This window comes from Cryptotermes secundus, unplaced genomic scaffold, assembly GCF_002891405.2.
Source record: "Cryptotermes secundus unplaced genomic scaffold, Csec_1.0 scaffold27, whole genome shotgun sequence".
NCBI lineage: Eukaryota > Metazoa > Arthropoda > Insecta > Blattodea > Kalotermitidae > Cryptotermes > Cryptotermes secundus.
In genome coordinates this window covers 239,413-253,476 of record NW_019745078.1, presented here as the reverse complement: position 1 = coordinate 253,476, position 14,064 = coordinate 239,413, and the positions used below count along the sequence as shown (strand labels likewise).

At 38.6% G+C, this 14,064-nt stretch overlaps 1 protein-coding gene across 5 annotated transcripts in view; it reads right to left on the bottom strand.

Annotated features, from left to right (window-relative positions):
* LOC111874812 (cytosolic purine 5'-nucleotidase) overlaps window positions 1–14,064 on the bottom strand; it is a 73,097-nt gene that overhangs the window by 15,179 nt on the left and 43,854 nt on the right. For all 5 annotated transcript variants that reach the window (XM_033755607.1, XM_033755606.1, XM_033755605.1 and 2 more), the window contains 5 exons: window positions 11,552–11,669; window positions 10,444–10,539; window positions 5,756–5,902; window positions 5,143–5,236; window positions 1,876–2,058 (listed from right to left, as the gene is read on the bottom strand). In XM_033755607.1, the coding sequence (XP_033611498.1) occupies window positions 1,876–2,058; window positions 5,143–5,236; window positions 5,756–5,902; window positions 10,444–10,539; window positions 11,552–11,669 (638 nt within the window). The remainder of the gene's footprint in view (window positions 1–1,875; window positions 2,059–5,142; window positions 5,237–5,755; window positions 5,903–10,443; window positions 10,540–11,551; window positions 11,670–14,064) is intronic.

The window sequence follows — 14,064 nt, the reverse complement described above, 5'->3', positions numbered from 1 at the left end:
ATCACTCCTAACAAAATGGCCGATGATATGTCGTTTCGCCAGTGTCCTGTCATCGAATTTCTTGTGAATGAGGAAATCCCTGCTGTAGAAATTCTCCAGAGACTTCAGCGTGCTTATGGAAGTGTGTGCATGGGTGCAAGCAGTGTTCAAAGAGGGGTGAAACATTTTAAAGATGGGAACACCAGCATCGAAGATGAGCCTCGGAGCGGTTGTCCTTGAACAGCCTCAACTGAACGCAACAAGGAAATAGTGGATGAGATCATTCAAGATGACAGGCGTGTGACTATGGGCACAATAGCCCCAAAACTTGGAATAGGGCACAGTGCAGTACAGGAGATGATTGAAAGCTTGGGCTATAGGAAAATTTGTGCTCGTTGGGTCCCGCAGTTATTGACCGAAGACCACAAAGGTCAGCTAAAAGCCATCACCTCAGAACTGCTGCAGAGATATTGACACGAAGGCAATGATGTTTTGCTCTGTATTGTGACAGGTGACGAAAGCTGGTTTCACAATTTCGAGCCTGAAATGAAATGGCAGAGTATGGAATGGCACCATTTGCATTCTCCATCAAAAAAGAAGGCAAAGACAGTGCCATCAACTGCGAAGGTGATGGGCACAGTCTTCTGGGGAGCAGAGAGGATTATTCTGGCTGAATTCCTGGAACCCGGGCAAACCATCAATGCTGCTTGTTATGTCCAGATGCTGCACAAGCTCCATCATGCATTGCGCGATAAACATCCGGGACGAAACATCATCCTGCATGACAACGCTCACCCCCACACCACTCACCTCACATTGGAAGCAATTGCAAAGATGGGGTAGGCAGTTCTTTCACACCCCTCCTATAGCCCTGATCTGGAACCCTCTGACTACCATTTTTTCGGATTTGTGAAGGATCAGCTGTGTGGACAACGTTTTGAGACAAGGGAGGCAATTCAGAAAGCAGTGCGTCAGTGTCTTTGGATGGCTGGAAAGAAATTTTATAGAGGGGGAATTTTCAAACTCCCAGAACGCTGGGAGAAATGTGTACAAAGGAGTGGAAATTATGTGGAAAAATAAAGAAAGGTCTGTAGGCTGAGGTGGTGTATTTGGTTTGTCAATAATAAAGCATGTTACTTTACAAAAAATTGTTGCTCATGACTTTCAGTATGACCCTCGTATTTATTCTGTTCTACATTTTATTAATTCAGTTTCTTTCAAAACATTAGTATTGTCAATATTTCCAAGTAAATAAAACTTACTTATAGTCAGCACTTCAAAAAGGTAAAAGAATTGGTAAACACTACTACTGCAGCAATTAAAATTTGTCAGTGCAGGAATATGTTAAGAACTGAAACTAAAACCAAAAATAAATATAAACAAGCCTATTCAACAAGTCTGACTGTTATCGTATTAACCCTTTAAGGTCCTCTATTCAGTGCATCATTTTGGAAATATTACTCTGGTCCAATGACACACTGAACCTGATAATTTAAAATTCATATAAAATTAAATGAAGCTGTATCTGATAGTATGTTGTACATTCAAATAAGTGAACCTACAGTGCAATGTTGAATGGGCATCTGAAAAGCCTAAAAGTACTATAGTACTATATAGCACTAGTACTATATATATAAACCTCAAAGGGTTTAGCACTTTGATTAAAATAACAAGAAAAAAAAAGTTTATCATCCACCAATTTCAATAGTAGCAGCTTTACTTCTCACATTAAACTTGGGAGAACAAAGAACTGAAATCAATATTTCAGTTGTAAAGAGTCTTAGTGGATGAATTTTGTTAGGATACTAACATTAGCATGCTTTCTCTTTTAGTGTCAGCTAAGGTCTATCATTACAGAACTAATCAAGTTTCAACTAAATGTAGTGCAGTACATACCCTAGCACCATGTGGGAAGTCAAACAAGTATGTCATTATCTCATCAGTGAAGCGGTAATCACTGTTGGTAAGTAGGAACACCTTAGCTCCACTCTCTCTGATTCTTGTTAGAAACATTGGTAATCTTTCATCTTTCTTCACATACTCATCCAAGTTCTTTATAGTCTGAGATTTTAGATCTCCCTGAGAAAAGGAAAATTCTTACAATTAACATGAGACTAGTTCTGCTGCAAATGTTAAGAAATTTAACACTTTGCGGACCGCGCCTGCATTAATATGTTTTTCGCTTTTAAACGTGGCAGACCAGTCGCGTAATAATACGTTTTTAGAACATGATAAGTTGCAACACACTATACATCGCTCTGGCGCCAACTACATTGCACGCAACCGCTAGCAGATGTGTGATAAGACTCTGGAATGTTTAGCTAGCAGTCAGTAACTTAACCTCGCTGTTTACTTAACCAACTATACTAGAAAATTCTTTGCCTTCTTCAAGCTGTGTCTATCAGCCAGTAGCTAGTGGGGAGAATGGATCAAGGGCAAATTCTCCTCCGATGACCTAGGTGACCTACCTTGTGAGACGTGTAGTAATGGATTAATTACCATTCAAACAGCGACAGTGATGGGGGACAACAAAGAATTGTGGCCACAGAGAGTAAAAGTGACAGTAGCTCCGACAATAATGTGGGTAATAACATTGCGCATAGTAACATTGCGGGGACAGCAAAAAATCTAAAAAAAATCTAAACCCTAATTCAAAATTGAAATACAAAGCATTTCTGATGAATGTGGCAAAGGCCTGGGCTACAGTCCAGATGGTGGCGGCTGAACCAGGGTCACACAAAGCCTTAGTACGACAAGGCCCATCAACACCCACACCACGAAGGCCTCATGTGGGGCCCCCAGGGCGAATCTCGAGTGATATGTGGAAAAATACCCTCGTGAAAACTGTGAAGAATGAACATTCCAAGGGGAAGAATCCTTCTAGGCAATACCGTGTTTGCACAGTTTACAAAAAAAAGGAGTATGTCTGCATTTGCAAGTTCTGTGTAATGCCACTTCACAAAGGGGAATGTTTCCAGAAATATCAAACCCTCAAGCACTTCTAGGAGCACAGGTAAGTGTTCTCCAAAAATTTTAGTTCAAAAAATTAATTAGATTTTATATTAATTTTTAAAGTGAACAGTGCACAAGTTAGAGTAGTATGCTTAGAAATGCCGGTCCTCAGGGTGATTTAAATATTTAAATTGTCGGTCTGCGAAGTGTTAAGAAAGAATAATTCATTCACTGCTGCCTCTTAATGCCAAGATATATTTCAAGTTCTTATTCTGAAAAGTCATCCTGTATTTCTGCACTGTTCTATTTATTGTGGGTTCAGATAATATTATTATTAGTCAATGTAGCTAGGGATAATTATTTATCAGAGCAAAGACATCACACAGCTTCAGTTCTTACACATCAAAAAATATATCATAATAGTACTTTCAAAACATTTCACTTGGAAGTTCTTCTGTCCAGAACTGGGCCACACACATACAAGGGGGTCCAAAAAATGTACTCACTCTTTGATAGTTAATATCTTTGGAACAAAATGACATGTAGTTACAATTCTTGCATGGTAGTTTAGTGTAATGTTTTCTCAACAGATGGCGAAAGTCACGTGAGTGTCGTGGCGCTTGTGCGCTGTGAGCAGAAGATAGCAGCAACAATGGCTGAAAGGTTGTTCTTTGAGCAATGCAGGGCTGTATTGAAGTGGTACTGGAAGTACGAAAACATTAAAGAGGTACAACGACAATGGCAGAATGACTTTGGAACTCAGCCACCAGCACATTGAACAATTGCCCGTATTCGGGATAAATTTGAAGCCGACGGTACTGTTCATGATGTGCATAAGCAAAGATCTGGGCGACCATGAATAGTAACAAGTCCAGCTTCCAGTGCTGTGGTGTATCTTGATATGCTTCAGACATCGATTTTCCCTGCCATTCGAGAGCTGTTTGGAGATGAGAGATTTTACCTACAAGATGGTGCTCCACCTCACTACCATCAAGATGTTGGGGATATTTGGATGACACTCTACCTGGACGATGGATAGGTTGAAGAGGTGCTACTGAGTACCCACCTTGGTCTCCAGACCTAACACCTCTTGACTTCTACCTATGGGGAATCTCGAAGAATGAAGTTTATCGACAAAAGCAAGATACACTGAATGTGCTACGAGAAACCATCGAAGCATTGTGTGCAGCCAAGACAGCCGTAGTTTGCTCAACAGTTCGGCGGTATTGACGCTGTTTAGCCGCTGATGGTGGTCACTTCGAACACATACAATGAATCTCTCTCTCTCTCTCTTTCTGTGTGCAAGAATTGCAACTACATTTCATTTTGTTCCAAAGATAGTGACTATCAAAGAGTGAGTACATTTTTTGGACCCCTCTGTATATCAAAACTGTAACACATTCTGCAATAGCATAACAACAAAGGTCACTTGATGTAAAATCAGCTACTGTGCTCACATGAAATAAAAGATGAGACATAAGTACTGAATGTCATAACAGCAATCTGAACTCCTATAGTCTGAATCTAAGCTGATAGATTAAATATCCTGACTAGATTTCTTATGGTTTTCTACTGTAGACAGTGGCCAGAAGAGTGCCTTAAAATAAGCTGTGACTGCTTTCTTTCCATTTAAACTCCAAACTACCTCTCATTTGACACTACACATATATTTTATATTTCCAAATTTGTTGTATGAACATGAGATTTAAGGTTTCTGAAGGAGTGAAAACTAAGACTGTTGTCTTTTGGGCCATGACACCATGTAGTCCCACAGGGACCTGCTGCCTCCATCTTCAAGGAAGAAAATGAAGGCAGTTACTTCCTCTGAAACACTGGTAACCAGCCATGAGACTACTGTCCTGAGTATTAAAGGTGAGTGTGCAGTATCGTCCAATGGCATAAGGCCAATACCAAACCTCATGAAAATCCATCCAGTGGTTTTAGAATTGAAACATGCTAATGAGCACAACCAGCCTGATGCATGTTATTTCATGCACATCTTGCAAAGAGAGCATATAATTCATAAAATATTCATAGATTAATCATATTTATAGACACTATACATTGACACTGTGTGAAAACTTCTAGAGCTATAGTTTCAATTTTAAGAGATTTGAGAATTCTATAGTTCCTCTTAAAGACATTCATTTCAAGTTTACAAAATACAAGGGAATAACTACTTTACTACCAATAAGCAAACTACTGCAGTACCTGTATGTGCACCCAATCGACTGCATTACGAACATCCTGAAAGATAGACTTGAAGGACATAAACAATTCCCCCCCTTTCCCCCCAGTCTTTTCCCTGAAAAAAAAAAAAAAAAAAAAAGAGGAATGTAATGTAAAATGCAAGTTACAATTTCAAATGCACCATAGCGTTAACAGTGATACAACAAAACAGCTGTTCTGTCAACAAGAAAGTGAAGTGAAGTGACCTGACTTTTTAAAGATAAATAAATACAGCAGGAAGACCCAATATTTCTGTGGGACCCCTGCTACATTCCTAGCACAGTATTAATTGATGTTCATCAAGATTCAATACTGCTTTCGTAAGACACATATTACCTTTCAAAGAAGAGAAGGCCTGGACAATGGCATGTATAAATGTCTGATTCTGACATTCTATTTTTCATTTTTGTATACATTATGCTTCGGTGTACAAAGTGCAATGGCAAGGCTACCCAACAAGCATGCCAATGATTTCGGCTTACACAGTAAATGTACGCCAGGATTTCGGCTTACACAGTAAATGTACGCCAGGCAGATCATGATTAATTGCTCACCTTCTCTTCATTGCAGGATTAAAGTAATGACTGATACTAACCTGGTGTATTGCGGTGAGTTTGTGAAAAAGTCTATGAGACATGCTAGCATATAGGTCTCAGGCAAGTTGAATAATGTATTGAGAACGTACACTCGGGATTCATCCAACTGCTGGAACTTGTTAGGGTACAATTCATATACTTGCGAACTGAAAATGACGTAACAAATTTAATTTACACCACAGAATATTGGCCTCAAATTTACTGGACAAGGCATATCTGAGTTACCATATACATGTTCTGAACTTTCATTTTGCAAATTAACACAGTATTCATCAGTGGCAAATCCTGGTTGAGAAGTCAGGTCATACAGAAGTGCAAACACATGACCAAGAAGAACTACCAGAACCATATTCCCACTCCATTTACCATGATGTATGAGTGAAAGGAAAGTTTTGTGATCTTAGCCAAGCAGTGAATCTATCACTTTCCCAGCCTGGCACATAAAAAGCTACAGTGTTGTAGTGTACAATGAGAGCCAGTAAAGAGGTCACAAACAGAAGTAAAACAGCTGTAATGGATTTAATAGGTTTTCTGTGTGTATCACTAGGTAGCAGCAAAGTCCAGTTTCATGACAGTCTAGGTAGCAGAAGTGCATGTGCATGATCAGAGATTGGTTTCAGTAGTCAAAATGGTGACTGTGCTTGATGAGTGAATGCAAAGGATATTCAAAGACAAATGTTTCTTGTTTACAGTGAGAAGTGTCTGTTGCATAAAGTGATTCACAACTGGGTCAAGAAATTCTCTCAAGGCTGTTCGAAAGTCATATATCATGCCTGACCAGGTCGCCCAGTTGAGACTATGACAGAAGCAACTGTGCAGCAGGTAAAAAAATTGATTCAAGCTGACAGGAAGATAATGATAGACTGTGTAGCAACTGCACTAGGGTGTTCCCATGGTTTACCATACAGCATAATGCATGATCATTTGAAGTTTTGGAAAGAGTGCACATGGTGGGTACCCAGGGAATTGAAGGATTGAGAAAAAATGAACTGAATGTGTCTTGCAACATCTCTTACAGTATGCAGATGGAGAAGATTATGCATAACAAGTCTGTTACTGGGGACAAATCATGGGTGCATCACTACCAACATAGATCAAAGCGTGGTTCAATGGAATGGAAAAAAACCCCGATCACCTTCAACCAGAAAGTATAAGATTATACCATCAAATGAGAAAGGTTATGCTTACCGTGTTTCAGAATTCTCTGGGAGTACTGTTAGCCCATTTTCAGAAGCACTGTGAAAATGTGAACTCTGCATCATACCGTGAAGTTCTGTTGAAGCTTCGGGTTGCGATTCACAGAAAATGTTCAGGCTAACTGGCAAGAGGAGTACTGTTTCATCATGACAATGCCAGACCCCTCACAGCCTGAGTAACCCAGGAGAGAATTCAAGAACTACAATGGGGGCTTCTTCAACATCAGCCTTACAGCTCGAACTTGACCCTAGTGACTTCCATCTGTTCAGTCAGCTAAAAAAAAACACCTCAGTACAAAATGTTTCACTGATGAAGATGTTGAAATGGAGGTGTAGAAGAATCAAAAGACTTCTATGCTGTGGGTTTTGATGCCCTGGTAACGTAATGGGACAAGTGTCCCAACAAGTGTTGGTGGAGGATATGCTGAGAAATAAATGTTTTTCTTCCAGGTTCGCATATCACATATTTTACATTTTATATCCATTTGTGACCTATTTACTGACTCTCCCTCATACAGAGTAAAGGTAAAAGTTACCCTCATACAAAATAGACAATACATACCAGTCATTTCAAGAAAAACATTAGAGATTTCATTAATTGAAGACAAGAAAGAACTCTTTCTTTACATTTTTCCAGTTTTAGTTATCTAGCAGTGCACTACCAGCTTCATAACAGCATCCCCTCTAATTCTTACCTTATTTGTTTGTATCTAGTAATATATTTATATATAGATTTAGGTTTAATAATGTTATGGGAATCTGAGCTCCCACAATCAACTCATGTTGACATGGTGCATTTAGTTCTCAAAGACTAGACCTTATATGTTTTCATGTCACTACTCAGGGGGAGCCTGTCCCTAATGGCGGGTGAGGTTGGGCCACACCAATATTGGATGCATCAGCGCATAAAAAATAGTTTGATGAATTTCTAATTTGTTTGCATTTAGTATGACAGAGTACTTTGACAAAGTTATTTCTGTTTATATTCCGTATGATGTAAAAATGTTTTATAAATTCACAGGGAAGTTGCTTACGTTGCAAGAAGTGCAAGCAAGGCCCTCTTGCACAGGTCATAGCCTTAGCTCACTTTTCCAAGAAATTGCCTGTTATTTGCTTATATAGTTGTTGCTGTGCTTAACTAAGCACTATGCCATAAAGATGTACAGGGGAGCGAAGGTATAGATCCATATATTCTTGATTTTGGCATGAGTTGGAGGTGAGTGGTCAGCTTCATTCCCCAGACACATTAGCCCCAGGGAAATAGCCCTCAGTATCCAATTGATAGGCGACTGAGTGGCCCCAAAACCGGTCTGGTTCACATGGAGAGGAAAGAATTCTTGCCCTTACTGGGACTCGAACTGTGACTCCTCAGCTGTCCAGCCTGTAGCCAGTCACTCTACCTACCACACTATCCCAGCTCCTGTCACTTGCTTATAGGGACTGATAAATGTCATGCCTTCCCCTTACTAATCTGTTTCTTGGCTATCAAATCATGGTCCTATATCAGGTCTTTGTAGAATTTTGTGTCTATTCATGTTTTCCCATTCTCCATTATTCTCCCATCCACTACAGGCACTCAGCTACACTAAGAGCAGCGCGAGTTAACATTTTAGGTCTACTGTGTCCTTGAGATTAAATACAATTATGAGCTCCTCTTGCATGTGCGCATGCATATGTGTATGCCTGTAATATGCATAGGCTGAACATTTATAAGAGACCGCAAAGTAAATGTTATACATGGACAATTAGCAATAATTGAAAAGCTGATATTATAGCAGCAGAAAATAACATGATTTTTGTGATGGCACTGAACAGCCACCGTGCCTGAAACAAAGTCAATGAGAATGTACAAAGACAATAAGAAAATGTGTGACATGAATTTAAAAATAATTTCAAGGTTACTCAGTGTCACATGAATCTTTGTTGCTATGATTATGAAGAGCCTCAAAGAAACACATGAGGAATGTATTAGGCCCAACCCAGAAAATGATTGAAGCAGTACACTTCTATGTTCATACAAATCCCCAGTGAAATATCTACAATATATAAGCATTGGTTTGTCCATCTGTCTGTATGATTGACACATGGGCATTAGAAGTCACAGATGAGCTTAGCAGGGTCCAACCCCTTCCTGAACAAATGGGGCATTCTATTTCTACCCGGAGGAGTAAGGTCAAGGGAGTGCAGCCCTGTTGCTTAAAATGTTCTTGTCAATATAAAATGGGCCTACAGTTACTAACAAATGGGGTAACTCTTAAAATGTGAACATTTAAATAAAACCGTTATTTTTCTTCTCTTACCACAATCATAGGCATGGAGAGGAAGTTAAATTTTATTTTGTCTTGACCGTACCTGTTCAGATAACCATGAGCCACAACTGCAGCTACTATTCAGATATATTTATATGCAACATATCATTATATAACATATGATTAGTACACAAGAACATCAATTAGCATGTGTTACAATATACAGCTACATGATTCAGCAACTTCATGTAAACAGCCACTGGGATTCTGTTTTGTGGATGCAATATAGGTTTTATCTGTGAAGTGCAGTGCAGCACCCATTCTAAAGCTGTGCACCACTTGACTTCTGACAAGTTTACTGGTGTCCATCAACTGCCTTCTGGTATGCGTATGGCTGAATAAAACACCCGTACAGTGTATGATTTGTCAAAAGCATGGGTGATAAATTGTTAGAACACAGAAATAACATTACACTTTTGTCACAAGAGGAGAAAAATACCACTGATATTTACAGATGTTTTATGAAGCATTTTATGAAGAGGGACCACAGAATACAAGACATGTTTTTCTGTATACAATGAAAGGTACAACATTACAAACAAGAAAATATCCAGCCATCAGACTGACATTAAAAAAATCATCAAACAGCTGTTTAAAAGAAAGCAGACAGATATAAATCTGAACATCAGTAATCAAATTGTGAACCTGAGTTTGACCAAACCTGAACACGAATATAAAGTTTGTGCCAGTATGTATTAAAGAAATCTAAGCACCCTAGTTAAAAAGTGGGAAAAGTAATTTTCTCAAACCTTTCAGTAAGACAACTGAAACAATCCAATTATTTGTAAAATAACAATTCTTCCTTACAACTGAGAAATAAAACCTAAAAGCATGCAATAGGAAAGTCCAGTCTCCTAGATCAAGAGAACCGTGAATCTCACAGTGAAAGGTCAAAAAAATGACAAGTGATTTCCTCTTATATCAAAGGAATTTTCAATAATGAATTTGTTCCTCCATGATGTAGGGGTGAAAACATGCCTAAAAAGGAAAGGACTGTTTAAGTTTGTCTTAAAAATAAATTACTTAATACACAAATGATGCTATTTCATCTCTATGAAGAACCAACTTATTCTTCCATGTAGTGTGTGATGAAATCTGAGGTATGAACTCATAAAAAAATATACCAATGTCAAATTCTTCTTATAATGCCTGTTCAATTAAATATACATAAATTTCACTTACTGTTTCAGGAACTCAAATCCATGAACACAAACCAGAATATTACCATAGGCATCAACTTTGAGTAAAGTTCCATACTGAGAGTCAAACCACAGGCCTCTGAAAAATAAATGCAAATTTCTGTGATCAAAGGTACTAATTTCCATTTAAAACCAACACTTTATAATATTAAGAAGCCTATGCAGTGTCAGATAAGCTTTCCCTAAAACTGGCCATTTTGGGGAATTGTAACAATTTTGTGGGATACAGCTGGGAAACTACTGATCTGAATGACATCGCCACTACAGTTCTAGTAAGAAATAAACACAATGGTAAATATACATAATTTGTAAATATAAAATGAAGCCAATTCCAGCCATGGGACCTACTCAGCCAACAATTCAGTTGATACCAGTGCTCTTACCCCAGCAGTAAAGTGGCTGGGACATGAAACTGACCAGACAAGTGAAGAATGCAAACAGCTCTTCCTCCACTCCTCCACATGTCTTCATGGTGCAACGCTTAATCAAGCAGGGGATGTGGCATTAACACATGTACACGCACACACATGGAAAGCAACTTCCTTTACTTTGGACCCAGTAAAAGGTCCTGTCAGAGGTCCAGTCAATATTCATTCAGTAAAAGGTCCTGTCAGAGGTGCAGNGCATTAACACATGTACACGCACACACATGGAAAGCAACTTCCTTTATTTTGGACCCAGTAAAAGGTCCTGTCAGAGGTCCAGTCAAAATTCATCATCACTATAACATGCCAAATGGTTAGGCATATCCTGTGTCAAGGAGAGTGACAGATAAACATGAAACACTGGTGGAATATAAAATGGCTTGGGAAAACTGCAAGTAGGCTATACAGTGTTAAATCCACACAATGCCATTATATCCACCACATATTCCATATGTAGAGCAGTATAATTAAACCTGGACCTCCAGAGTAAGAATACAGCCATCAGATGGCTTCTCATCAGCTGTTTAACAGACGTGAAGTTTAGTCAAGTTACAATGATAGCTGCCAAACTGATCAAAAGAACTGCAGTCTGTTCACCCATAATTCCCGAGTTTTTGTAGAAATCACTTTCTTAAATCCACTATAAAAAACGTAACTTTTACTAACCTGACCGGGAATGATGGGTCATATTCAAACTCGAGGATTTCTTGTGGATAACCCAAGGACACCAGCCGTTCCTTCACTAGATTAAAGCCCAGCCTCTCATACTGTGGAGACTTGTACTCTGCAATTTAAAATGACAAGCTCTGAATAAAAAATTAAAAAGCTTCCGTCATTTTCTATGTTATACTTCAAATACATTACAGAAAGTATTAACATGACTTAATATTGTCATTTCAGGCTTCCAAATGCACTAGAACTTGTTCAATTTAATTCAGATGATACAATATCATATGATGCCTTTACAAGGCGGTATTATGTATATTCAGCTTACAATGACTTGTAAGTTATTGTAAACAGACCAAAATATTTTGTACTACTGCCATGTTAATTCTACATTTTCATTTAAAAGAAATAATAATATAAAAGTTGCTTATATTTCAAAGGGGCGTGCAGTATCATAGTTGGTTGAGGCACTATGCTAAAAGCCGGAAAGTTGCGGGATCGAATCCCGACAAGGTGGATTTTTTTCAATTTACCTAATCCTTCCAGCAGCATTATGATGCTGGGGATGACTCAGCCTCTAAAAGAAATGAGCACCAGAATATTCTTGGCGGTAAAGGGCGTCTGGAGTGTAAACCTGACAACCTTGCCACCATCTATGAACTGACTGTCTAGAAAATGTGGGAATTTCAACATCTCACAACCCCATGGGCCTCCACGGTCTTTACTTTTTTCTTTTTGCTTATATTTCAAAGGTTAATCACCATAAAAAACTGTCAAATATATGCTGTAGCCATACTGGGCCACAACAGTTTATTAAAAAGACTCAATGCATTACATTACTGCACTTGGACTGTATTCATCACTAACAAGACTGAACTGGAATACATTTGCTAACAATAAATTTTGCATGCTAAACTGCTAAATCACTTTCAAACATTCTTTCTAGTTGTGTCTGTTGTATTCTTTATTTTACTATGTGATAAGATTAAAACAGAATATCTGCTAATAAAGTGCTCCAAATGAGAAATGTGTCTGTACAACAACTCTATCTAAACTTTTCCAAACACTAGTCACAAATGTAAAACCTACTTTAAACCAACATCATGGCATTTCAAAACTGTAAAGTGCCTGGAAACAAACATCTTAACAATCTTACTCAAAGCCAGAAAAGAAACACATTCCTAGCAGGTGAGAACATAAAGATCACACATACTAAATTATGAGCAACTGTTTACACCAATGTTAAGGTAAACACTACTGGACAACCTGATCTTAGGGCAATAATGAAATATTAAATTCTTTGAACACCTGCCAACAAAATATCTGCTCCAGTTTATATGATAGTAATTTTGAGTTCTGAGTGTATTCTTTTTAAATTTTAATAGCAGGTAGACCTATATTTTAAAATATTTTGGGAATATTATTTTAAAATAAAAATTTTTAGCTTTTTGTTAAAAAAATCAATCTCAGGCTGCACTGTAAGTCTCGTTAGTCACAAGTTGGTCATCATTGACCCACAGATGGAAACTGGCATGGTCAGTTGGAAAATTATAAATATGCAGTCACACAATAAACAACACCACAACAATTGCAAGTAGTAAGTAATTCTGAAAAGTGGTGGTAGATGGCAATGAACCAGGCGCTTGAGAATAAGTGTTGAGAACAGGATCTATGAGGAAATAATAGCAAAACAGAGGAAATTACATGACAAGGAGTTTCATAAATTATATTAATCTGACACTGGTACAACAATTAAATCAAAGAGGGCTTGCTGGCCAGGGCATGCAGGTTTGCATGGGAGGAAACAAGAAACCCATACAACACTTTGGTCAGGAAATATCAAGAAACAGAAATGCAAGACACAGGCATTATATGGAAAGACCTAATACTCCCAGCTGCACTACGGCCCTGGGGTCAACTCAGCCTCTAACAGAAATGAGTACCAGGAATATTATTGGAATATTCTTGGGGGTAAAGGGTGGCCAGCGGGTAGGGCTCACAACCTTGCCGCCACGTACGAGCCGACTGTCTAGAAAATGTGGGAACCTCAACGTCTCACAACCCTATGGGCCTCCACAGCCTGTTACAGGGATACCTTTACTTTTACTTAATTTTTAAGGTGTAAGGATGCGAACTGAATCATGGGGCTATAGCAGGCTGTGGTGAAAGTAGCAATAAACCTTGGTTCTGTAAGAGGAAATTTTTCTAAGTGAGCGACTATCTGATTCTTAAGACGGGTTCTCCTTGGAGTTACTAGTTAGTTGCTGTTTACACTACCCTCCCCCTACACCGCTTTGCAAAATCTCATTTGTTTATATTTTTATATGAAAACGAACCCTATGCCATTCCTAGTTTTCATGATCCATGCAATTGGGTAGACACTCAAACATAAAAATAAAGTATAGCAAGTGTCACGTAACTTCGAACAAGGCCAAGAGTAACTTTGAATACGCAGAAGAAAAATTTCGGACAAGGGGGTGGAGGGTGTCAGAAGTGACAGGCGGCCAGTGGAA